General features: G+C 38.6%; 2 protein-coding genes across 2 annotated transcripts in view; both read right to left on the bottom strand.

Annotated features, from left to right (window-relative positions):
* ZNF143 (zinc finger protein 143) overlaps positions 1-16,582 on the bottom strand; it is a 32,209-nt gene extending 15,627 nt beyond the window's left edge. The window contains exons 1-7 of the mRNA XM_054171726.1: positions 15,122-16,582; positions 7,505-7,623; positions 6,936-7,028; positions 6,436-6,519; positions 6,116-6,196; positions 5,583-5,779; positions 2,019-2,093 (exon numbers count right to left, since the gene is read on the bottom strand). Coding sequence (XP_054027701.1) covers positions 2,019-2,093; positions 5,583-5,779; positions 6,116-6,196; positions 6,436-6,519; positions 6,936-7,028; positions 7,505-7,616 — 642 coding nt within the window. The 5' untranslated portion in view covers positions 7,617-7,623; positions 15,122-16,582. The remainder of the gene's footprint in view (positions 1-2,018; positions 2,094-5,582; positions 5,780-6,115; positions 6,197-6,435; positions 6,520-6,935; positions 7,029-7,504; positions 7,624-15,121) is intronic.
* A 5,843-nt stretch (positions 16,583-22,425) lies between these two features.
* The window catches only part of IPO7 (importin 7), a 33,569-nt gene continuing 28,596 nt past the window's right edge, over positions 22,426-27,398 (bottom strand). The window contains exons 23-25 of the mRNA XM_054171674.1: positions 27,160-27,366; positions 26,665-26,781; positions 22,426-24,640 (exon numbers count right to left, since the gene is read on the bottom strand). Of these exons, the coding sequence (XP_054027649.1) occupies positions 24,543-24,640; positions 26,665-26,781; positions 27,160-27,366 (422 nt within the window). The 3' untranslated portion in view covers positions 22,426-24,542. The remainder of the gene's footprint in view (positions 24,641-26,664; positions 26,782-27,159; positions 27,367-27,398) is intronic.

The following is a 27,398-nucleotide window of genomic DNA, read 5'->3' on the forward strand; positions in this document are numbered from 1 at the left end:
TTTTAACTGGGCAAAATTTAAACGTTAAAAAAAGCCCGCTCTAATTTTAGAAGAAATCACAAATGCATCCTGAGTTCAAACAGGTAACACAAGAGAAAAACAAAGGTAACAGAGATCTCACATACTTTTTTAAACGTACAAACTTCAGTCATATGATTCTGCTGTTATTATGAACAGATGGGGATGATAGGTTTGAAAGTAGAAAGTGTGTGATACCCCTTTGGGCACACGAGTCTTTTGTTTTCACATGTAGAAATCGCAAAGAGGTTTTAAGTTTGTTTTTTTTTCCTTGGTGAAAAGCCTAACCACATACAAGTTTGAATGACTACTTAGCAGCATGGCATCTGTTCTGCTTTTATCTATGCACTTACAAATTTATAAATGTACATTTATTTAAAAATGTATCTAAATATGATACTATTTTAGCCCAAATAAAATATTATTTCAAAATGAGTTACAAGTAGGTATCTACTTAAATAAAGATATCAAGATGGTTAAGATTTTCATATATAATTGATAGCTTTGGGACCCTTCAGCTGGCCAACTGAAGTCACCTCACAGGGCTCAGAATTTGAGACTAATCCTCAATACCTTTGGAACTATCAGATCATTTTTTCTTTGCAACTTACAATGCTCCATAAGACTGGCACATTTCCATATGGCATATGTATTGCAGAAGATGTATAAGATAAAACAACTGCCAGATTTGCCTTTTTTTTTGAGGCTTAGGTTGAAATCCACATGTAAGTGGATAATGGCTACAGGTCGTTTTCCTTAACAGGATTTTACCTTGAGAGGAAGTCAACCAAGATCTTATCTTATCTTGTCCCCGAATTTTGCATTTTGTTGAATTTGTTTCCCTATTGCAGCCTACAAGTGTGCAAACCCTCTACATTTCTTTATTTCATTGCAAGGAATATCATCCAGTACCATAAACAATGTATATATTACCTATTTTGTCCTTTCACAGTCATGCACACAGACAGTGGTGGAGTGTCTGCAGGTTTAAAAATTGTGTGACCCAGCTTTTAAAAATCCCCTATGAATGTAGTATTTTGAAGTAATTATCAGAGGTGGGCCTATAGTTCTTCCTTTCACAGATAGTGTATTTTACCTTGAAGGATATTTCACTTCCTTGTCCAATACATAATTTTTTAAATGAAACAAAAAGGAAAACCAGGGCTTCTCTGACCACATCCTTTGAACATGTGGTATAGGGGATTTATTATTATTTTTGTTATTGGTCATGATTCTTTGAAGCCCAGAATATATTTTGTTTTGTCTCTTCCTTTAATAAAATCTGTTATGATGACAGATGCTATTCTCCTTATGTAATTTTATGGATAACAGGTAAAAAAAAAAATATATGTATCTTGAGACTTAATAAATTGCATCCTTACTTTTCCTTGTGTTTAGGTCAGTATTTTCACATTGAAAAGGTTTTTAGATAAAAAGAATACTAAACCTAACAACATGACTTCAGAAAAAGATATAGAAGTATCTTTCAGGTTCGCTGGGAGCAACATTCTTAGCTACTGATTACAAAACCTGCAGTAGAAGTCAGGGACTCTGACAGGGCAAGTCAAATCAAAATAATTCCCCAAGGAGATAAATATTTCCAGGCACGTGCTGGGAACTTTTACTCTTGAGGAAAAAAAAAAAAAAAAATCATGAACAGAGTCATCATTCATTCTGCTTTAAGTCAGTTCATTCCCTGGAGAAGAGCTTCAGAAATACTTGCCCCCTTATTGATGAAATTCTCAGGTCAGCTTTAAAATGAAAAGTAGAAATTCAACATAACTTTTAATTACATCAGAAAACATTAAGTACTAGATGATCTTTTTTAAAATTACTTGAAAAGATCTTGTACTAATTGAGAAATAAGACCTAGCTGTATAGGTATGAGTTCTAAATTCCTGAAAGGTAGGAACAGAGCCTAGTTCATGGATACAAAAGACCACATACGAAGAGAAGACAGAAGATAGATATATTTAATTATCTTGTATTTGGCTACATACCTGCATTTTTTTATCTTGTTCATTTTCACCTATCATTCCTGTGCCACTAACAGTGTCATTTCCATCAATAGATACCTGAAAAACAAAATTGAAATGGGAAAAACATTTGCAGACTTGTTGCATTCATCTGAAAACCAGAGGGTTACAGTTTCTGAGGCTCCTAATTTCATAGCTCTCTAGCTCCCTCTTGAAACATGGTTATCCTATAGCTCATTAGCCAACAGGAAAATCACCCCATGTAGCACCTCCATTATGATACAGATAAAGTGAGCATCACAAAGTTGTCAAAAACAAGGTGGAAAAGACTGCAAGAACCACATCTGTTAAATTAATAGTTTGACAACAATATTAAAATAAACTAATAAATATAACAATACTGACTTCTGATGGGAAAAAATATACCCAAGCGTTTACATCTCTTATAACAGGAATATAGTTCTCACTCCCTGTGAAGTAGAATTTACTTGTTTCAAACAGCACAACTCCTTTGGCATCAAAATATCTAAGACAACTTGTTACATCTCAATTCAAATTGTCATATTACAACAGCTAAGCAAAGACTTCTATATTGCTCTATCGGTTGGTTTGTGAAAACAGTCTAGAGGAATAGAAAGGAACTGCTGCTTTCCAAGGACCTTACAAAATGATGTGAAAGGCTTAGATATTACTCTGAAAGTTTTAGTTATATAAAAATGTAATTGCCCAGTTTAAAAAACAAACAGACAACAAAAAACCCCAAAACTAACTCTCTTATGTATATCAACTCAAGGAACAGCATCTTATTAGTCACTGTAGGAAAAAAAAAAAAAATTACTTTATGTAGTTTCCTATTCTTGATTGTCTCTGTATTGAGCATAGGCATTTACAATATTCTCTGCATCTACCACACTCAAGGCTGAAACTGATGCAGTTGCATCTAGTCTAAGTGATTTTTCTTCTTTAAAAGAGTTTGGCAGGAATCTTAACTCAGCTGGTATGCTTCTGCCCTTTCACTAAGGAGGTCAAGTAGGCTTCTGAGAATGTTAAATGGTTGTGTAAAGTATCTTGTTCAAAGCATGAACTACCAACACTTCACTTGAAAACTGAAGATGATCTTGTCCCATAAGAAGTTTTCAGACTACACTCTAAATTAGACAATCATGAGCAGTATTATTTTGGCAACTTTGAGCTGAAACAGTGAAGAGGAGAGTGCCCAAGCAGAGACAAGCTTACAGAGAGACCGCAAGCAGGTAATTCTTAAGTGTTGGTTTTTTGGTTTTGTTTAAGGAAACAATAGCTATTCTGAGACCTTCTCCTGCAGATTTTTTAAAGGGAGAGAGAGCTTCCACAGAAAGACTTGAATCACTTTGTCTTGAACTTCCCATTGTTGGTGGAAAAAGAAACAGCTGAAAAGTTCATCAATGCCACTGGAAACAAATGATCCAAACACAATGTACATGCATATACTAATCTCAGGGACTGTACTTTTCCAGCAGCTAGGATGTTGCAGGAAAACAACTTATGGAAGCAAAGTATGTGTTGTAACCCCTTCACAATTCCATTATACATCTTCTGACTTTACGCTCAATGAGAGCAATTGTATCTTTTTCCCTTGCTTGCTTTGGGAGGAAGGTAGCACTGACTTAGTGCAGAATTAAAAGGACTCTACTTAAGTCTTTGCATGTACTCTGCAAGACGTAGAATAGTACTATACCTAAAGGAGAAGAGAGGAACAATGAAATGTGTGTATGTGAGCTTCTCTGCAGCTGTCTTGGATCTCTTTTTATGAACTCTTACAGAGTTTCCACACTTATCTTGTGCAGCCTACTCATCTTTGGTATTTTCGCCTGTTATATGGGCCAGGGGAACACAAAAACTCCCACCATCTGCCACTCCAAATCTACCTCCAACATATTCTTCACCCTTTTAAGTTTTGAAAAGAAAACCTTCCAAGTTAACAAAAAAAAGGGGAAGACACACAATTATAAACCTTTTTCTCCCCCTCCCCCCCAAAAAAAATTCTGTGAGTATTCCAAGGAAGATCTTGGAATTCCTCTTGAAAGTCTGTGTTAGGTTCTAAAGGAAGATTTAGTCTGCCTTCAAAATGAAGAATGTAAGAACACCTATACTGAGTCAAATTAAAGGTCAATCTAGTTTTGTTCCCAACAGCACACAGTAGCAGATGCTACAGAAGACTAAAGGAACAGGCCAAGCATATAGTGAGGTACTCAGAAATATTCTCCCAACCTCCAAGCAATTTGTGGCTTAGGAACTTCCTGAACTAAATCACATGTTGCTACCTAATAGTCCTGGATACATTTTTCTTCTATGATTTTTTTTTATTGCTCTTTGAAACCAGGGAGTTATTAGCGTCCACAATATCCTACAAGTAGCTTAACTTTGTGCTGTTTGAAGAAGTATTCTTCTTTTGTTTTTCCTGAACCTGTCACCTAAGATTTTAATCTATTGTGTTTCAGTTGTTACACTGGTAAAGATAATTACAAGTCACTACTCCTCTTTGTGCCACATAAAATTTTACAAAGTTCTATCATATACTTACCTCCTGTATTTCATGTTTGGTCAGCATTATTGCCCCTTCCTGTACCATTTTCAATGTTCCTATACCAGCTGCTATGAAAAGTATACGCTGCCTCTCTGTGAAGTGTACGTGGACATGGAGTAGAATCACAAACCCACATTTCTCGTTTCAAGAGAAAGGGTTGTGATGATAGAACTACTATTTGCTTTTGTATGTACAACAGGTGCAATACCTGGATCTCGCGTCTACTGACTTTTCCTGACAGATTCTAGCAGTACCTTTCAGAATAAGGTCCTGAAAGCTTAAAGAAAATAGATTTTTTTTCCCCCCTAGACAAGACACACACAAGTACACTACAGAAAACAAATTCACATTACATGATTAAAAACTGCATGTTGAGATAAATAGGACAAAAATGCAAATTTATTTGCATTTCTGCTATTTCTTCTACACCTTCTCAAAACAGAAACTTTTAACAAATTATGATTAAGGTAGCTCCTTGTTAAGAAGGATGAAGTTGATTGATGTAAACCTAAATTAAACAGTAGCTAGGAAACCTGAAAAAGCTTGTCACTACGCCTCAGCTAACCTTGAATTACCTTTTAGTTTATGAATTGTTAAGGCATAGCCAAATACAACAAAATGCGACTGCCTCTATTATGATCTGTCAGTTAAAACAGGTAGAAGCATATTGGAAAGAGTAGTGTATAAACCATCTAAATACCCTAACTGGCATTCTCCCCAAATCTGATAACTCTCAATGACAGTACAGGACAGATTTTAAAGTTTATTCTACTCCTCTTCCAGAGCAATACAAGCACTGCTAAACTATAATCACAAAAGTTGCATCACCCATTATTACACTTACATCATGCTTTGCAGAAGTCCAGAGAAGGGAACAACATGGATTTTTAACATCACTCTACATTTTGCCATTGAAAACACAGAAGTTTTTTCCAACCTCAGTAACTGTCTAATTGTCTGTCAAGTATCTTGTGATGCTACATTAAAACATTTTGGATAGAGAAAATCATCTTCTGGTATACCTTGGCTGCATATTGCTCCAAAGCACTGATGGTATCTGGGTCAATGGCAGCGTCTCCGGTATGAAGACCTGCCACTGTGCCATCAGCTTGAATGGCTAAAATGGTATCTGACTGTGGCATCTGCACTGTGTGGTGAATGTAGGCAGTAGTTCCATCCTCCAGCTGGACTGCTTGCAATGCGCTCTGGTCATAGCTGTCTGAGAAATAATATTACAGAGTGTTATGAAAGAAAAGGAATAGTAATGTCTGCATATTGCATGAGAAACCACTGCTGTTCAGGAAACATATACTGAAGTCATATATATATATGTCTGGAATATATGAGAAATAACTATTTGTATATGAAAAACAGAAATACTTAAAATATTACTAAGAATAGCAGTGATGATTTTTTTTATTGAAGACAATGCCTCCCGTAGCTTTACTTCTGCAGACTGACAAAAGTGCAAAACCTGTTTTACATTTGTCTAGCTTTACCAAGTTCTGTTGCACTCTGACATAATAAATCACACTTCAAAGAAAAAAAAAATTACCTTTTGAGGTGTGATGAATAAATGCTGTTGTTCCATCTTCCAGCTGAACTGCTTGTCCGTCTTCCAGACGCAAGCTGTCCCCTGTTCAGAAGAATTGCAACACTTCAACAATAGCTTGAAAAATCCATCAGTTGGAAAGATGAAACACTAAATATCTATGATCACAAAATATCTAGGATTTCAATATACCCAAGACCTCTTCACAACTGTTTCCACTGAAATATGAAATCAAGCTATTATAATGACCTTTAATTACTTACTACCAATATTTATCAGTAATAAATTATTTTAGAATACATTTCTTGTATTATTACACTTACTGCTTTTAGGCATGGGTACATGTTGAACATAAGCAGCAGAACCATCTTCTAATTGAATCACCTGGCCATCCATTAATTTACCATCTGAAACCCACAATAAGAATTCTTAAGAACCAGTCTGTATCACACATTGTAGTTTAAACACACAGTTGATACTTTCCAGACTGAAATATCAATAAAATATCACTGAGAAATAAGGTTTGGTAAAGGGTAAGCAAAGTATGACTACACAGAGGTTTTAAAATTTTGGGATTAAAAAAATAAATGGAAAAGGCCTGATGTCCTATCCAGGAGGCAGAATTGGGTTTGAAGTGTAAATTGCCCTTTTGTTCAATTTATGCTCTGCATTTGATATTTGCATCTTAGTAGGAGCAGAAATAAATATTTATTTTGTAGTGTTACTGTAATACCTGTAATTGTCAGCTGGGATTGGAACTTCATAAGCATTGTATAGATTCTGCCTGACTTTGCAATCCAAAGACTTCTTGTCATTTACCTACCTTTAGAGTTGTGCTGTATGTAAGCAGTGGAGCCATCAGCAAGGGTAACTGCTTGCAAACTTACACCTTCCATGTTTTCTAAGTTGTCACCATCTAGCAAGGAAAAAAGTTCATATTCACTATCACTAGCATCAAACCCTAAAGATCACAACTTAGCCACCTCTGTAAATGATTACATTCTCTTAAAGCACAATGATTTCAGTAAGAGAAGTAGGGAATAATTCTTTCTGATTTTTGAACCTTGAACACATACAAGGGTGAGGGGTTTAGGCAAAATATTAATTAGTTTAATACATACTTCAATAGAAATTGATGTTGTAAAGCATGAAACAAAATTATAGTGAGAATAAAGATAAGTTGTGTATTTCCTACTGGGCACATTTACACTGCTATTATATTAATAAAGAGATAATCTCCTTTCAGAATTAGTGAACTTCATCAATCTTAGTTAACTAAGAATAATTTCCATTTGATTTTTCATTATGAAGCTCACATAGTTTATTCTGAGTTTTTCAGAATGTCAAGCAGAAAGGACACAATAGTAGAGATACTTTAACCTGAAAGTTTACCTTGCACAGCTACAGCTTCTGTTAGACAGAGAGTCACATGCTGGGCCTCCATTCCGCCACCAGAAAATTCAGTCATTCCCTGAGAATCTCGATTTATCTGAGCTAATAACATTGTCTACCTAGAAAGAAAGTATTTACAAAACACAGAAAATTTAAATAAAGAACCAGAACTAGCTTAATTGGACTTTCATATAGCTCCTACAAATGTTTTATCTTCTTCATAAAGAAGCAGCAATGACCGAATGATTAACCTGAAAAACACTTTCGAGAAAAAAATTGAAATAGGTAAACTAAGCTGTTAAGAATTTCAGGTAGCAGTTACTAAATTGTATCAATCACACTTAGATTTCAGTTAAATATGAATTATTCAACCAATGTATAAAGAATAATGGTGCTAATTAGTGGTATCTTTTTAGCTCCAGATTAAAACAAAGATGACAGTTCACACATGGTCACCCATGACAACAGCAGGACTTATAACTGTACAGATGAAACATCCCTCTGGTGCCAGTAAGAGGTTTAGACTCACTCACTGGGAATTACACACTTCATCAGTAAGTCTGAATGATCAAGCTACTTCCCTAAGCCTTCCTGGAAGCTGAATATTAAAACAAAAAACTGCAAACAAAACCACCAAACAAAAAAACCCCACCAAAACCCAACAACCAACCAAACCAAACAAACCCCAACCACCAGAACAACTACCCCTCTTTGAAAATAACAAAATATGATAAAATGCATTAATAAAACAAAAGGATAGTCATTTGTGACAGTCACAACTCTGCATGTATCTCATAGAACCAGATAAAGGAATCCCTTTTGATACAGATTTTTTTTTCACCTGGGCACATTTTAATACAGGAGATTAAGAAGTCTATTAAATCTACTAATTTTCAGCAGGAAAAGAGCCAGTGCAGAGAAGCCATCCAGGCTAAATTGCATTTATACCAGAAGTTTCTGAAGAAAACAAAGTAGCTATATTTGTTTGGATACCATAATCTAAGTGACGAGTAACTGTGTAAGGACATAAGAGATCCTGAGTTCAACTCCTTCCTCTGCCATCCCGTTAGTCACTTAGGACTGAGAGCTTGCAGCAAGTTAAATTAAGTAATTATGCTATTAGATGCCAGTGGTACACAGAGGGTCTGCTAATAATGTTGTGTATTGTCTGCGTTTTCCATTCATTCATTTTTCAGGTCACCACACGGAAGCAGGCCATAAAGCAGCCAGACCACTTCACACACTGGAGAAGAAAGGCTGCACAACCACTGGTTTTGACTAGAGCTATAATCTGAAAGAATTCCAGCAGGGACTGCTTCTCAAAGGCCACTCGGCTCAAGTCTACTTTTGAGTATTCACTCTCTTAGATAAAGTGTCTTTTAAGAAACTCCTAGCCTCTTTAATATACTACCTGCCTTTAAAATAGAAGAACATCTTTCCTCCAGAGTTTATGCCTCTTCTCTCAACTTTGAGGAAGCAGAGAGGAAGCTATTTAATACAGACACTGCAAAGTCATGAAACAGAGCAGAACCAACTGCTTCAGGGGTCAATGGCTATTTTGGAAGAAAAAGAAATCAAATGTAAGATAAATTCAAAAGCGAAAAGAGCAAAGGTATTTATCTAATAGTCATAATGAACTGCTACACACAGAACAAAACTCACTGCTTTCCTCTATTCCAGATTATTTGATCATATGCTACAACTCACAGGTTGTGTTACTGTTTTCTCCCTTCCAACTCCTTCAAAATTACCCCTTCCAATACATCATCTTCTCAGTCCTCTGTCATTCCATTAGCTTCTCATGCCCTCTTTAAAATACCAATTTCCTTTTTCAGCCAGTCCCTACAATAGTACCACATTTCTAGCACATCCTTTTTTCCCAAATATATGCCCAACCTTCTTGTTAAACTGATCATGTCCACACTAACTCCTGCAAGTAGCCAAGTCTTATCTTACTGTGGACTGTTCTATGTGACCATGACACTACTGTCTATCACCTTTCTCTTTCTCTCAAGACAGCTCGTGTTCAGACCCATCTTTGAAGTACGTCCCCTGTCATGGCAGTTGTAGCACTAGGACACTCCCAAACAGCAAAACTCCAGCTTCCACTCACTCTTTGGTGATGGAGTAATTTTGCTGCTACTCTTCCTGCAAGAAGGAGCACCCTCAGGCAAAAGCAGATTTACTGCTAACTTGCAGCATCTCCTTCACCAGTGCACAAGACAGGCTAAACAATCAGGGGCACCAGCTCTGAGGAAGAAGATGGGGAAAGAACTAAAGATTAAGCTGGCCTGCATTGCAAAATTAGTCAGGCTACCACACAGATATTGCTACTAGAGTGTTGCTTTCTGGATTGTTTTTGTTTTGGTGGGGCTGGGTATTTTGTTTGTAGGTTTTGCATATTTTATTCTTTCTTTGAACATTTTTAGCTTTTGTTGTTACTTTTTTGGTTGGTTGTTTTTATTTTTTGCAGCATGAATGGTCAAATACACTGATTGCCAAGAACAGGTACAAACTCTCTACCCTTGTAGACATTCAAAACTCAACTTGATATAGCTTTGGGCAACCTGGTCTGACCAGACCTCTCCTGATCAAGGCTAGACAGGATAAACTCAAGAGGCTCCCTCCAACTTGAACTGCCTTGTGATATCCAGTAATTTGATACATTTAAAGCAGTATCACCATACTGTTGGTCTATCACCCACCCTGTAAATCTAGCCTCCTATCGTACTTTCATTCGCTTTGGGTTTTTTTCGACATTGGTTTGTTTTCATCAAACTTCTCTTCCCTCCTTTGTTTTCTCCTTTTTTTTCCCCCCAGCAAGTGTGTCTTCATTCTTCTTCTAATCCAAATCTCACCATCTTCTTTCCCTAATCCACCTCTTTTCTGTGCATCTGCATCTCTATGACTTTTCTTTAAACCTCTTGTCTGTAAGAACCTGGGAGAAAGATTTCCTTTATCCACTTCAAATATTGCACCTCATTAGTTAAAAAGGGATGCTTTCAGGTGCTTTTCAGGAAAGTACATAAACCCTGGGGTGCAGCCTCCATGACTCCTCAACAGAATTGATGTGCATGTGTTCTGCTTAATCTCAAGAGCTCTCCTACAGAAAAGACAAGTACAGGCTTAGTCTTGAGATACTCACTGAAAACTTGAGACTTGACTTAGTGAACTCTTGCACATCTTCACAGATCATGCAGAAGTTGCAATTTCCAAAGGCACATTAATGATGATATTAAAGACTTTCACAAGGACAGTAACTCCTATTGCATTCCTAAATGATTAGTCACCAAAATACTCTTACAGTATTCATGCAGAGAAAGTACTACCATTAAGATGGTTAAAATACTTCCTATAAGAAGTATCAGCCTGAGACAGAGAAAGATCAGACAGAAAAATCTCTGAAATGAAAGCAGTGTTCTGATAGATGGAACGAACAGCCAGTTGCAAGAAACACTGCTGAAATAAGCCTCAAATTGCTAGTTACAAAGCAAAAGCAGCAAGTTAGTGATGCACACTGCTGGCTTCATTATGCTTTTTGACAAAAGCTGCACCAGTAACATAACCCCCCAGTGTAACACCAGCAGATAAAATATGCCATCCAGCAGGGTACATAGTGCAGGTTTTTTATTAAAAGAAAACCAAATCACCACACTCAAATTCTCCAAAAGGAAAAAACCCTTGAACTCAAGGATGCTTTAAATTCCGAACGCTCGGAAACCAGAAGAATGTGGGGTGAAGGGCAGAATGCCTGGTTAAAAATACAGGATTTTTCCTTAAGACTTCATCACATTGACAACCTAGACAGCATCTCTGTATCTCCTATATTTTCCCCTCCACTAATACACAAGCAAATACAATCTTTTAGGTGCTGTCACTTGTTTTGGAGAAAAGATGTGCTGTTAAAAGAGGTTTTCTGTAAACTCCATCTAGCAACCGGGAGTCTCTCCTGTAAACTAGTAATTGAAGAACTAAGAAAGAGCAGGTGGAATTTAGGCAGATGAAAAGCCCTTATAGAGGACATGCTGCCATTAAACAGAAAGTGGGGCACTTGGGATTCCATCAGCTGAGAGAACAGCTTGGGAAGACTCCATGTAGTAGATAATATAGCAAGTAACTGTTGGAAAACAGTATTTGCCGTTTAAGGAATGATTATATTGATGGACAGAGAAAAAGACAGGGAGTAACAGTAGCAGAAGCTCCTTAGACAAAAAAAAAAAGTTTAGAGGATGATTAACAGGAAATGGAATAAAGTATGTAATAGCAGCTGTGGAAGAAAAACCTAAGATTTATAAAATGCAATTCAGAATGTGCAGGAATAATGAACTGGAAAAGACAGGGAAAAAAGCTACTTCAGACATTCAGCAACTGTTCACCCTTCTTGTGCAGAAAGCACTGAGAAATTTGAAATAACAACCATTTATTTCAGTTGTAAAGAAGTATCACTTTTATTTTTAATACATTTCTAAATAACATACAAAACCATTGTTATTTCATAGAATTTACAAAACCAACAAATGTGAAAAAAGAGTAACGGGAAATGTAGAATGACACACGACACCATGATACTGCAACTTTCATTAAGCAAGTTTTGGAAACTCATTCCTGTATTTGCCAAAGCTAGATCTCAGAGGATCTCAGAATCTGTTTGGAGTATGCCAGAACAGTAACAAAATTAAATACTGGCTGTGTTAGGGTCCTTAACAATGAATGATTGCAAATAGCAGTAATTTCCCCAAAGGAGTCTGACTGACAATCATTTCTGCAAAACCGAAAGTAGCAGCTATATTTTAACATTGACTAAATAATACATTTCAACTGATAAGTAATATGCATGACAGCCTTCTGCATCTCAGTGCAAAAAATACAGACTGGAAAACTGACAAGTCCAAAGATTTTTTTTTTAAACACCCAAGTATGTACCTTACAAATAACATTTGACAGCTGGAATCTCAGAAACAAACAGAGCAGAACTAAGGCTTTTTCAAGTATTTCTGTTCTCGTATGTACCTGTATGATATCTGTTCCAAAAATGAAATCTAGCTTCTGTGGATGCTTTGACCAAGTGTTTCAATATCTAAGACATGGATTTATTTTTTCAACAGCCCTTACCTTTTTCCATATTTTACCAGTTCTCTAAAACATTGATTTCATGCTGCAATTAGTCAGACTGATTTTTAGTGAATAAACATTTCTAAATTTCTACATGCTTTCTCCTACAATCTTATTTTACTCTATCTTTCCACTTTCTTGTAAAGCCAAACAAAACAATTAAATAGCAATTTCTACTATTATAAAAATATGAACAAAACCCTCTACTAAAGAATCTGGTAACAACAGTATGATTCAGATAGAAGGGCAAGATATGCAATCTAATAGCAAAATACACTATTTTCTAGAAATATGCAAATTATGAACCACAGGCTCTAACCCTTACCCTGGAGAAGAACTTAATCAAGACTGACAGCACTGTCATCTGCATAATCGTGATGTACACACTCCGAGTGACAGCACAGCTAACTTGCAGAGACTTGTGTTGCCCAAAGCAGAAGTCTGCAGTCAAACTCAAGGCTCCTTTTTACTCTTTTTGCAGCATTTCAATCTCTTTTCCACCAGAGATACATCCTGATTATGAAGCAGTTGAAGACTAATTCACTGCCACAGTGTTTGGTATCTCTTCAGAAATAGCATATAAAAATAAGACCAAATTTATCACTGCCACAACCAAGCATCTCTCTACTGACTTGAGTGTGAGCAGTGAGAACCACATGTAGCTTCACAGAATTACATTATGGCCCAGCAGTTTTCTTCCCCTGAAGTCAACACCATACATTGTTTACATTGTGAATCCCACCTACAAATTGTGCATATTAAAAGTATTGTCAATGCTTGCATTTTATAAAAAAAGTAATTTAGTTAACTAGTCCAAACAATGAATGCTTACTGATCCTTACACATAACACTGCAACATTATGCATAGTGTACAGCCTCACACTGTGGGAGTGCTAAGGATGTGATGACTTTCAAATGTATGGCACTTTAGAGTGCAAGCAGATCTGAAAGCCACCCACCAAGACCTACACATGTGAAGACGACTCAGGTTGATCCCAAATATGACTGCTAACTTCAACTGTTTCTTAACACATTAGGGAAGAAATTACTGGTTAATAAATGAAGGTCAAAGTAGGCATCAGTGTATTGTCAGCAGTGCTGACAGAAAGCTAATTAAACTTATGCTGCAGCTCTGAGACAAACACCTCACCAGCAATGATCAATGCACTAACAAGACAGTTACCCTTAGTACACTGCTGTACAGATTTAGCACAAGAAAGAGCCATACAATATGTAGCAAAACATCAAATTCAAGTAGGATGAAAACACCTATGCCTTCCTGGGAACAGCTTGCAGGTGTACTGTGACAGAAACCATTCAAGTCACCTACGAAAACAAGTCAGAAAGTTTCTCTCAGCTCAGATGCTATTCCTCGCTCAATGTTAAGACACATTTCTTCCCTCCTAGCCGAAGTTGTATTACCAATGCTCAGGTATACCTTATTTAAAAAAAAAAAAACAAAAAACACCCCACCAAAACCAAACCACAACCAAAACCCAAATCATTTCTTTATTGCAGACTGGTAATAAATTCCTTTTGTTTTAATAGGGGAAAAAAAAAAGAAAAAAAGATACATAACAATGTGCACACTAAAAATCTCTATTTTGGGCCTGAGATCAGAAAAAAGCTTGAAAAACTTAGAACAAAACAAAACAACCAACAACTTTACATATAAATTTTCAGCAGACATGTGAGATACAGCACTACGTTTCATTCCAAGATTTTCCCCTTGGAAGTCACAGTAAGTCTAAAGGCATTTACTGAATGAACCTGCATGTTTTTAAAACTACTGGCTTTTGGGATCTGTTACCATTGAGTGTACATACATAAAATACTGCCTTTATAAAGCAAGCATCCAGATGACATATGTCAGAATTGCATTCAAATTACTTCAAGAAATGAACAGTAATGCCTTATCTGCCCTAAGAGACAAAAAGATAGCTAACTGATGGACAACTTCAGGAAGCTACTTATCACCTAAAATAAAGCCTCCATTTAAATTGGCATTTGTTTTAAATAAAACGAGGAACATTTGCTGAATACATAAATTGAGACCAACTATTTTTATCAGTATTTTTTAAACTGTTTTTTCTATCAATGATTTCTAACTCTCTTATCAAGAAATCACAGAAGTATCTAATTTCCATCACAAAAAGTTAATCGTGGCTGTGTCGCTTCAAATCTGCTGAGACTGCCAACAAAACATGGAATTTAAAGTGGGTTGTTTTATGTGCTTATGAGTTAATTAGTAATCTGCTAACTATGTTACAGATGTATCAGTATTAGCCAGGACATTTAACAGTGGTGTTTTAGTTTGTGCTTGTATTTCATGAACTAAACCAACAGCCTACTGAATTGCCAACCTTTATCCTGAATTGCAAAAAAAACCCAGATTACAAGCATAAATTGGAAACCAGTAAAACGAATACATATAAAGGAACTCCAAGTAATACCACGTTAGCTAATAGTAATACCATGTCATATATACAGGCAAAACCAACTTACTTGCAAATGCAGACCCATCTTCCAATTCTAGAGAATTCTGTCATCAGAAATTAAGCCCAAGAGCATTAAGCAGGTAACACAATTTTCCTTTCAAAAAGTATACAGAGGAAAGTATTCAGCAGACAATAAAAGACAGCTTGAGGAAAGTGCTAAGTACTTTGCTGATGTAAGCACAAAGTAGTTCTAAGTGTTACTCTGATGTCAGCTAGTTGGAACTGCAAATTCCCTTCAAACCTGAGAATTTATTTACCAAGTGTTACCTTAATGGAACAAAGTACAATCTTGTTATACAATTAAAAAAAGCAGTATAACCCAGAAAATATTAGCAGTCACTGGAAGTGTTCACTAATTTAGTCCAATTCTGGTTTTGAGTAACTGATTAACTATTCCTGGTGTGCATAGCACTGATCAAGAGGACTAAACCCATATTCCTTCAGCAAATACTACTGAAAGCAAATCAAGATACAAGCTTAACTACCAGTAGAACTCTATAAACCCCATGGTGCCATGATGGACGAATAAGGTTTCTTCCCCTTCCCTCCCCAAAAAACATGGGGTCTTTGTGCCAAGGCATAGGTCAGGCTCCTCCCTTAGTCTTCACTCCATCCTCAGAACATTATTTAAGAACACTTCAACTTAAAAAGAACTTGTGTTTCAGAGCTGAGTTCTCGAATTCCAGAGAATGATCCATCTGTTAGGATCACAATCAACCTGAGGTATCCATAAGCTAAGCAGAAATCTTCTTCCCATCATTTGAGATTTTTTTGTAGCACAAGGTACACCAAATTGGTGTTCTCTTTACCAGGTGCATCAATACCCTTGTAGCAGCGAAGAGATGAAAAATGAATGGCCCACCTATTAATGTAGAAGGCATGTGGTGGAGCTGTAGAAACATGCAAGAGCTATGACAATACAGAAGAAAAAACAAAAAGGCAGTGGCAAGGAAAGGCAAAGGTTGGCCTGGGATGCTGTATTATGTACATATGCATATCAGAGGCAGAAGGAGCTACAAAAGGTGTGAGAAGCAGAATTTGTGGAGGTGATCAAGGATGAGAGTACACATCAAAATGCAGATGGGGAAAAAAGCAATGAAGTATTTGGTCTACAAAAGTACTGAGACAAGTCAGGTCTTCTGTCCATTACAATGCTTGAAACTGGAAGAATTGCCCTGATTATCAGGAATGCATTGTTTTACTTTCTGTGTGGAAACACACCCAAATGCATCTGAGCCCTATGCTTTGGAAAACAAAGTTTTACACTTGCCTGATAAAAGACTCTTCAGAGTTTACGGTTTCTAAAACACTCCACCTATGCTGAACATCTTTTAACCCAAAACTCTTAAGGCCAAGACTTAAAACACAGAAGCAAGGAAAGATCATCATCCTGCACTCAAAATGAAGCCAAATTACAGCAATCCAGTTCAAAAACGTGATCAGTTCAGCTTAAGCCAAAATGCATGCATTAAAGCAAATACATAACTCTGCAATTTTTTTTTTATATATATATATATAAAACGTTTGAAGGAAAGCCCAGAAAAGACAGTGTGCAAGCAACTCAAGCTGAACAACCCTCAGCCTAACCCCTCTGCAGATCCAGCAGTACTGCAGGTGACCAGGCAGCCCACACACTCGAAGCATAGTCGTGGGCAGGCAGTGTCAGCAGCAGTTTGCTGCTTAGACCTATTTGCAGCTAAACCTCCCACCCATTCCCTCCTCCGGGATAGCATAGGCCAACAAAACATGGCCCAGCGGCAGTCTGCTGAGCTGAAGCCATACATAACTTGAGATATTCTAGTGATGCCCGATTTTGGCATCCGTTACCAGGGAATATTCATCACTTCATTATCACTGTGCCTGCCTTCTCTGAGAAAAGGGATTGCCAGCTCAAGACAGCAGTATTTTGATGCTTAAGCATCACATGCTACACAGGCAGAAAGACAGCAAAGACTGTGTGACTGTCTAGCTAAATAAAGTTTTACACTTCCTTAAGCATTTGCTCAAGCATCTAAGACACAATTGGCCTCCTCTGAGAGGATAGAAGAAATAAAATGGATTTCCTTACAATAAGAATTTTGATGTGAAATGCATTTTTCGAAACTGTTTAAAATTTTTTTTACATCTCATTAAACCTGCCATTTATTACTGAAGCCATTATATATTTGACTAAACATTGCTGAGTTTTATTCTCTGCAGGGATTCAGATTAATAGCTTCTGACATATATGCAGTGTGAAATCCCTAGACTTTAATGTATGAAATACAAAACCAAAATAAACAAACAACAACAACAAAAAAAATCACAAACAGCAAACAAGCCATGGTACATGTTTATGCTATAATCTGCCATTTTAAAGCTGCATGCCAAGTACACAAAGAAGCTAAGATATACTACATACACACTACTCTTGAAAAGCTACCAACTAAGGACAAATGAATGTGATTTTTCATGCACAGTCACTTCGGTGGTGGTTGGGAAGGACCTCTGGAGATCACCTAATCCAACTCCTTCTGCTAAAGCAAATTGACCTAGAGCACTCCTCTAAGGTGTAATAGGTTTACAACATTCAAAGCAGAATCTTGAGAAAACTATCTGACAGGAGAAAACATCCTCTTTTAAAGACTGTAAGGTCAACATGTATGTATCACTGAAAACACTGCATTGCATAAAAGCACTGGCATTGCTCAGTGTATAACATCAAGTATAATTATTTGACAATTCAAAACCAACCCTTATAACATCTTACACATATCTGGAGATGCTTAACTGCAGGCTCGTTACAACAAAATTTCACTTGCATGAAAAGTCAGGTAATTTTTTCTTGTTGAACAAGCACCACAAATAAAACATTATCAGAAAACAAACACCACCAGCCTTTTGTTTTATTGCAGGTATTTTTTTCTAGAAAAGGAGCTTCCCGTTATCCTGTTCTATTATAAATTTCAGGAAGAAAAGCTGAAAGAAACAAGAAAGAACAAAGCAGGATGTAAACTGCTTAAAATCCTTTTTCTCAGTGTTTTGACAAGTCGAATGAGATGAAATAGAAGATCTCACAAGCTCCGTACAAGGACCTTCTCCTGTGTTAGACCGGTAAGAGCCGTGCTCTGGGCACTACCATATAGAAACGTTAAAAATTGTCAGCTTCGTGCAAGAATAACGAATTTTTCCTCCCCAAACGCGCGCATATCAAGCCGCACGTTAGGCCGAAAGGGCTCCGAAGGCAAGTGTTTCGGTGCCGCTGTACAAGTTTGCCCTCCGTCAAAACGGAAATCATCCATTAAAGGGAAAAAAAAAAAAACAACCAACCAAACAAAACCCACAAAGATCAAAAAAAGACATCTCCCCCCCCCCCCCCCCCAAAAAAAAACCCACCCAATGCGTACAAATTCATTAACCCTCTCATCTATCCATGTGGAGCGCCAGGCGCCCGGGGCGGGAGTAGGGCACTGCGCTGCGGAAGAGAAGGGCACAGAGTGCACCAGGATCCCCCAGCCCGCAGCACTGCTTGCCACCGTCGGCCCCCTCCCTGCCCGCCGCCCGCGCAGAGAGCACCGCCGCCGCCAGCAGCCCCCGCCCGTGACGCAGCAGCTAACGGGCGCCCCCGGGCCCGCGAAGGGGCGGCCGTAGGGGGCACCGCCCGAGAAGCCCAGGGTCCCCCGAGGGCCGCAGCCGGTGCTCTGCCCCCGGCCCAGCGCGCCCCGCGGTACAGGATGCCGGCGGGCAGGCCTGGAGGGAGGGGGAGGGGCCGGGCCGCGCAGAGCGAGCAGGCGGCGGAACGGCGGCTTTATTCGTGTCGTTCGGTGCCGACGCTGCCCGGCTGCCCCCGTTCACCGCCCCTTGCCGCCTCCCTGGGCGCGGTGCGGAGGGCGAGGCCTGGCGCGGCGGCCCGCCGCGGCAGCCCCAGCCGGAGATGGCGGTGGTTAGAATAAGGCACACTGGGTAAAAACACATTTATATACTAACCTCGCCGAGAAATTTTCCAACAATTCCTCCGTCCGACCACCATGCACCAGGACAGGAAACGGCCGCCTCAGCGCCCGCCCGCCTCAGCACCGCCCCGAGCCTCACGGGTGGGCCTCGTTCTCCGCGCTACCGCCGCTCCCATTGGGTGCGCACATCCCTGCGTCACCACCTCCGCTCACCATTGGCCGCCTCCAGGCCCAGCGCCAATGCCCATTGGCTAAACGCCCAGGGCCCCGCCCCGCAGCCTCATGGCGTCTCAGTTATGCTGGGTTCGGGGTTGCCGCCGTCGCCATTTTGTACCGCAGATAGTGATACACTTGTGCGTCAGCGGGGGAACGAGGGATCTGGGCGCCATTTCCTTCACCGGGGAGAGTGCTAGGCGGCAGCGGCACTCGGGGACCTTGTGAATCTCTCGGTGGGAACCGCGAAGAGGAAGATGGGATCGTGGGAGGTAGGAGCAGCTCGCTGAGGCGGCTGCTCCTGACATTACAGCCGGCCCCCCGCGGTGGGGACGGAGCAGCGCGGCCTGAGGAGGAAGGCATCTGGAGCTAGACCGACGGGCAACAGGGGGAGTGAGCCGCTCGACAGGGACCTGCCCGCGGGCTTTAGTGTCGCCGGTGCGGCCCCCACGGTCAGCCCCGGCCCGGTCTGCAGGGACCGGAGCGCCGCCGTCTCCGCGGAGGAGGGTGGGCCCGCGTGGCTCCCCTCTCTTGATCAGGGAAGCGGAGGGAGGGAGGCCTTTGGAAAAGTGCTGGAGGGCAGTGCCCTTTGCGATGAGGCGCTCGGGGGAGCGAGGACCCTGCCCTTACCCTATGCTCCGGGCCCGTTATCTTCTGCTGCCATGTCATCTGGGCTCTTGTGGATAAGGAGTCTCTTCTTAAAGCTATGCTGGAAAATATTTACTCTTACGTGATTTTTAGGTGTAGAGGCGTCTAACAGTCCCAACAGCACCACGGGAAACCAGAGGGTATTAAATGCTTTTACCAAAATAATGGAAACACTAGACAATAGTTTATATTCTTGCAGTCAGACAACCAACCAAAAATAGCCCGAGAGAGCTAATCTTGTTTTAAAAAGTTTTTCGTGGAGCCAGCATTTGATTTGCAACTGTGAAATAGCTGAAATAAAATTTTGCTTTGGGTTTACTACCTCGATGTTGGTGGATCAGTACTTTCTGACTCTCAAATACTACAGCTCGGGCTCTTCCGTTCTGAAATGCTTTCTGTTGTAAGCATCAACAGCTGAGGATTGTAAAAAGCAGAAATAAGCAAACTAACTACAGGTGGCTGTGGTGCCATTGAGAATTGGTGCCACACAAATCAATCCTTTCCACGTTCCTGGGGAAGGTCCCCTAGAACACAGGAATCAGAAAAATCTAGCTCAAGGAACTCGAGCAGAATAGTGTCTCTGACTTTGCAAGCATTTCTCAAATTTTGGTGAGTGTGTTTTACTATAGCATTCTGTTAAAGCTTCCACAGGGGATGGAGATGTGCAGAAATTAAGTGTTCTTCCCAGCTGCATTTAAAAAAAACAACCACAAATGCACACTTCTGTATAGATTTTTCAGAGGCAGCATTTAGCCACTGCTAACCACACTATATATACACCACTGGATAAAAAGGTGTAGTGCAAGTCATGGAAAACAACCAGCAAAGTTTGGAGCAGGATTACCTGAATGTGGCCACATGGGTGAAAAATCGGTAGGTAGACAATGCTGAGTCTACCACTTAGTTGGAACCCTGTCAATACCCCAGGAGCCTGCAGCACCCACTGAGGAGCTGTCCCAGAAGTTGCACTGCTTGTAGCCATGAATGAGCATCAGTCCTCTTACTGAAACTCAATAGAGAAGGTAGCAGCCTTCTACTTTGGTGCTGAACACATCTCCTTAAGTACAAAGGGCTTACAGCTTCTGAGCAGCATCCAAAGGAGTTACAGAGGGGGGTAAAAAAAAAATAAATGACAAAACCCCCACAAAACCCATCAGGCTCAGGAAGTGAAAACCATTAGCAAGAAAAAGCACACACAAGGACTGAAAAGGAAATTAAATGGAAATGTGTAAAGATAAAAATAGAAGCTTCATGATGTTTCTACTCTTCAAGAAATAGTCCAAGAGGAAGAAATTTCCTTCAGAAAAATACAACTTGACCATAAAACTTCCTAGGCACAGTTAAGGCCATCTGCATGTTTATTGTTAGGTATTCCAGAAATAATCCATAGAGTTCTTGAACCTTGCAGTAGTAATTCTAGGCTACAACAGATTTGAATCAAGTTTTGCTCTCAATTCTTTTTAAGATAGTAATTTTTTGTAAAAGGGCATTTACTTAATATGTGTAAGGTGTATGACATAAGCCTTTTGTATTTACCACAATAAAGAACTCTGCTTGAGCCTAGCAGTTCTGCTTGAAGAAAGAGAGAAAAACAGAAACCTTAGAGCTACATAACTAGGACTTCCAAGTACAGCTACATTCAAAACACCACACTGAAATAAGTGAAGATAAGGATTTGCTTTAGATGTTTATTAATCCAAGGAGATCTTCCATAATAGAAAAAAAACCCAAAAAACCAGAGGCTTTAAATTTCTCAGCTCTTCCTTTAGAGTTGCATTATCCTTGAAAATAGAATGGATAATTGCAAGTTTCAGGAGGAAGATTTATTTTTAAATTTGACATAGGTGTATCACTGAAACTGATATATTGCATCACAAAATGCACTATCACCACCAACAACAATGCAAAATTGTTTTGCAATTTATATAAATACATTTCTTGGAGCAAAGGAAAGCAAAGTTCTAGATGCATTCTTAAAAAAAGATGCTCCTTGCTAACCAGTCTAGCAACACATAAAAGCACCCTTGAAGTAAGACTCTATTCCTCACACCAAGATAAAATTCTTCCCTTGACTTGTGGCTTGAAAAATGTAACTGTTCCAGATATGACAATGGCACTAAACGAGTGAGTTCCCTCTTTTTTTAATCTCTCCTGCTTTGTATAATAGAGCCTCCTCACTGCTGCTCTGCCATACTTTCTGCCAGAGGGCAAAAAGTGTCTCATCTGTCCTAAAAAGTTATCTTACTTTTTGGGATACAGAACAAGATAAGCAGATACCCAACAAGCAGAAGTTCAGACATGATTTATGTCAAACTGGGCATTTTTCAAGGTCAAGGAAAGCACAGGAAAAGGCATGCTATTATTATGACTGTCACCTTTTTCTACAAAAATAAAACCTTGTTTAGAGATTATCTTGAGGCCAGAGTACACCTGCACGTGCTTGAGTTACACATTTAAAATAACCTAAACAAATTAACAAAAAAAAAAAAAGGGGGGGGGGGGGGGGAATGAAAAAAAACCAACCACAAACTGAAAGAGTTCTGCTCTATGTACTTGGCCAGTCAGCTAAAGATTCAAAAGTACTACTGTGGTTCTCATACCACTACTATAATGGATACTCAGATTCAAGGCTTAATTTTTCAGGCTTTTTCACATAGGTGAAACATTCAGCCTTTAAGTCCACAATTTCCTTTTAAAGTATCCCTTTGGTATTCGGCTAGGGCAATGTGGCATTCTAGTCCTGGCTCAGTCTCTCACATTAGCACTCTGAACAGGTAAATGTATCTGCCAAAGGCAGGCCAGAGAGCAGTGACGGGGAAAACCCTTTACGCTGCCCAGAGAAGCGCTAGTTGTGGAGCAAATGGAAGGCAGAGCTGGTCAGCTCATCATGGAAACCCCAAACCACAAATTCCTGCTACTCTGCTGATGCAAAAAAACCACACCACACAAACCAATTTTCTGAAGACTGCATTTTGAGTATCATAATATATATATGTGCATTTCATTTTTACAGATATAAACTCAGTTTATTTTTAACCTGTATTTAAAATTTTGGAGGCTTACATTAAATTAAGGTAGCTTGTTTAATATCAATTGTAACAGCAGGTGACATTTTTATATAAAAAACAGCCAAAAGAAAAAAAAAAAAAAAGAAAAAGAAAAAAACCCAACAAAACACAAATATTTGATTTAAAAGACCTGACACCAATGATCTCAAGGCAAGATCAAAACCCTATGGATTTTTATTTTTAGAGAACAAAAAAGGGGGCATTTAAGCCAACCCATTCACAGCATCTCCCTGCTGGCTTCTTCAAACAGTGGTTTTGATAGTGGTCCCAGAGGGAACTGTACTTTGCCTCTCCAGCTAAAATACTAGTTACTATAGCAACTTTGAAGGAAGAAAATTGTGGCTTCAAAAATGAAAGATTGGCAAAACTTCAAATACACTGTCTGGATCAGGCAGACAACAGCACACGCTAATGCTGGGAGTGCAAAAAGAGGGGGAATGAAATGCAGGAGTAGTGCACCTGCACTACCATGTGCTGGAAAAAGACTATTTTGCAAAATTGGGAGAAACAATTGCATTCATGAATTATAGCCCAGATTAGCCCAATTAAATTGCTGTCTCTCTAATAGATTGCATATATAGATGTTTCATTCACACACTTCAATAGACTCTTAAGAGCAAAACTTCACATGTTATGTACCTGCTTTAGAGAAGGTAACTTTTTCCTCTGTGCTTACAGTACATGTTTGTATCTAAATTTCACCTTGTACAGTGAGATCTTTAAGAAAAACAAAGGACATGGAGGGTGTTGCCTTTTTTTTTTTAGCAGCAATGAAATACCACTAACCCCTTTTTACATAACCGAATTCAAGTCACAACCAGAGGTGACTGCACCACAATGTCACCAGGTACAAAACTGCTAGTTCATTTTAAATTAATAACTTGAAATTATTTTCCCCAATACATCCCTTATTTTTTATTTTTATTTCTTATAAACAGCAAACATTTTGCTATTTTTGTACATAGGCTAGCAGGCTTGTTTCAATATGAAAGTGCTAATTCATTTACAGGTTTATCAGTTATGTAGTGCTACATTAAGTGTCCAATATTCTACATATGAACAATCTTGGTAAATGGAAATGATGAAGATTAAGTAAGGCTATCTGATTACCTTATCTTATTTACATTAAAAGAATAGACACCCAATAGAAAGGGAGAAAAGGGAAATAAACTGGGCAAATACTCATACCGCCACAGGTGTAAAAATTGTCTGCCTTCTAGCCTGTACTGTAAATGAGACATTTTAAATAGTCCTGCAGCCCATGCCTTTTTTTTTTTTTTCCTCAGAAAAAGAAAAGCTGCCTCCATGACATCCCCTCCTGACTTCCAAATTCCAAAGTGTGTCATTTGAAGCTTTAAATTCAGATTCTTCCTGTCTTCAAAAAAACCTCTGGTTTGCTTTCCAGTATTAGGTTGCATGATCACATCCCAGTTCTGGGACTTTTGTCCAATCTATTTATCAATTAGTTTAGAGTGAGTTGTAGATAACATGAACCAGTTCTGGAACCACTATTGGGAGGAACACAAGCTCTTCACTACAATCACACAGTAGCAGGAAAAGTGATAATTCAATTCATTCCTGGGGCAGGGCCTCCAAAATTAAATGAAGTTGGCACAACTGGAGCATTGAATTTGTATCCTCCATGCTTTTCAATCATTTTGGATTCTAAAACAAAACAAAAAACAGAAGGAAGATATTTTAGCACATGCACAGGGTGGAAGACTGATTAAAGAGGTTGTGACTGACCATTTTGCATCTCTGAGATACAGGTTCAACCTGACCTTACCAAAGAGTGATTGGCACCACAAAGTGGATTGATGATTTATTTCTGTGAACTTCTCTGTATTGTTACAACTATGCTTAGAAGAGTTTGTGTTTTAAAGATATCACACTTCATCTTTTGGATAGAGTATATGATCTTCACATTTCAGAAACAGGACTTGACTGAATGCTGGACTTTCTAAACTTGCTAACAGGCACCCAGTTCTTTCCAATTAACACTGGTATTTGGTCAAATCAATGTAACAGACCACATGTACAAAAAAGCAGCACACAGGTATTAGGTAAATTTTCAGTGTTCCTAACTCAGTATAAGCAGAAATAACCACTGAAACACACTTTTTAGTATGTGTGCATTTCCTCCCATACCCAAGCAGATACATGGTTTAGTAACCTAAATTAGCATAATTCTGAACTACCAATATCACTTTCTGTTTTCAACAAAACCTTCAGATCTGTAAGCATCTCATGTCCACATATCCATAGTTAAGCTGTTTGGTTTTATTAGCTGCATATTCCATCCATCATACTGTGTAACTGTTTTTTCCAAGCTCTACATGGACAACTGAAAATCAGGTTGGTGAAGAGCAGAGAGAGAAATGTACATTTCCACCTACATATTACTATCCAAGCATTTCTATATAAAAAAGTGTAGTAAATGTAGATAGAAATACAATCTAGATAATGCAGAAGAATGTTTATATTATTTCCAACTCAAAATAGCAAGGCTTATTAATGTCTTATTTACAGTCCAAGAGCTTCCTCCTACCTCAAAATAATTGCAATCTCTCTCTGGGAATACAGGACAGCTTACATTATCTACAGGATCTGCATTTTGTCTCTATTTCTTTAGAAATAGGCCAGAAAAATGTTGCCATGACTGGTGAAGAACAGGGGGAGAATATGATCTGGGGAACATCACTTTGTTCCCTCCCAACTCCAACACAGTCAGAAGCTTATGGCAATTCTTTACTACACTAAGGAAGATAATTCTACTAAAAAGCCTTCTAGCAAGACATCCTCATGTGTGGGACATGCTCTGAATGTATTGGTACACTCTGATAATACACAGGAATTTCCTGGGAACTAGTTGCTGAACTAAACTTTATAGTCTGAACCTAACTTGTTCTACAAACAAGCAGATGAAAAAGAAGAGATAATTTTCTTTTTTGTAAAAGGCACAATAGCATATCATTACATCAGTATGATGTCTAGGGCTTGACATGGGTCACAATGAAACTGTATACTGTTAAAAGTGGATCACTCTGGATGCTTACAAGCTTTGTGAGGTAATTAGTCATTTTCTAACAAAAGCTACTTATCAGATATGCATTCTTGCTAGTGATCTTTTACTGAACTTCTGCTTGCAAAACAAAAAAGAAAACTGAAGATCTTCCCAATTCCTGTATTTTTTAATCTGTACTGAAGAATAACAATCTGAAATATTTAATAGGATTAAATGATGTGGCCTTACAGGTGGCTACTTCCATAATCTTGTATTTTCCCACCTACAGTATCCTTATCAAGCCCAGCTGGACTAGTTCACATTAGAAATAATTTATTGACCACTTAATATGTTTGCTTCCATACCTAAAGTTCATCCACCTTCAGATAATCAACTTGTTTTCAAATCCAAGTAATTATGACAAATATGTTATTTATTTACTTGGTCACTTCATTAAGACATTTCTATCATTCCTTGCATCTGTGGTATGCCAGACAATTTATGTATTGAGGCTTTGTGACCTGGCAATCTGAAGAGATTTCAAACACCTCTGGAGTGTAAGCCAACACTGCTTTGGTGAAAGCAGTCTTGAATTACAGGCATTTTCTGTATTATGCTTCTTGAGCACATAAACAGCATTCAAAGAGCAAAAGCACCAATTAAGAGTATAAAGGGGAAGAGATACCATGTGCTGCCCGCCTCTGATCTGCCAGAGTTGCTATGTCCTGCAATTGCTTTCTTTGTTCTTCATTAAGACCCTGTGTCAAAGCTTGGTACCATGCAGGGTTACGATTCTGAATTGCTGTAAAAGAGAAAATCAAAACAAAATAAAAAAGAAACAAACCAAACAAAAACATAAGCAAGGGGAAAGTGTTTCTTAAAGGGTCCTGTAACTCAAAGCTCATTAACTCACTACCATTTTAATCAGAGTAATATTCTGTTAGGGTCACATAATTCAAGGTATTTAAAAACCTCTAATCTCCTCCTTCCCACCATACATTCATCTCCCCCTTCTCTGAAAGTTTAACAATGGCCTCCCCTTTCAAAGAACAAACTTGTTCAAAGCACATATTGGAAAGCCTGTTTGAAAGCTTTCAAGAAGTTCTAGTTTATACTGGTATACACTAAAATGAAGTTAAAAATATAACTTGCTGCCCAGGAAAGGAATAAGCATACTTACTCTGAAAAATTGTTTTAAATATCTGATATTCATCAATAGGGTTGTCTTCATCATCAATAATTGTGGAATAGCCTTCCAAAGCAGTTTCTTCAGCATCATCTTCTTCCCAGTCTTCATCATCTCCATCTTCACCTGCCTGTTTTGCTAGAATTTCTAGATACTCTTGACCATCCTCATCAATGTCATCTTCGTCACTCCCCAGTTCCTCTGAGTTAAATATCATACAGAAAAGTTTCTCT

Source organism: Dryobates pubescens, chromosome 22 (assembly GCF_014839835.1).
Source record: "Dryobates pubescens isolate bDryPub1 chromosome 22, bDryPub1.pri, whole genome shotgun sequence".
In the NCBI taxonomy this organism is placed as follows: domain Eukaryota; kingdom Metazoa; phylum Chordata; class Aves; order Piciformes; family Picidae; genus Dryobates; species Dryobates pubescens.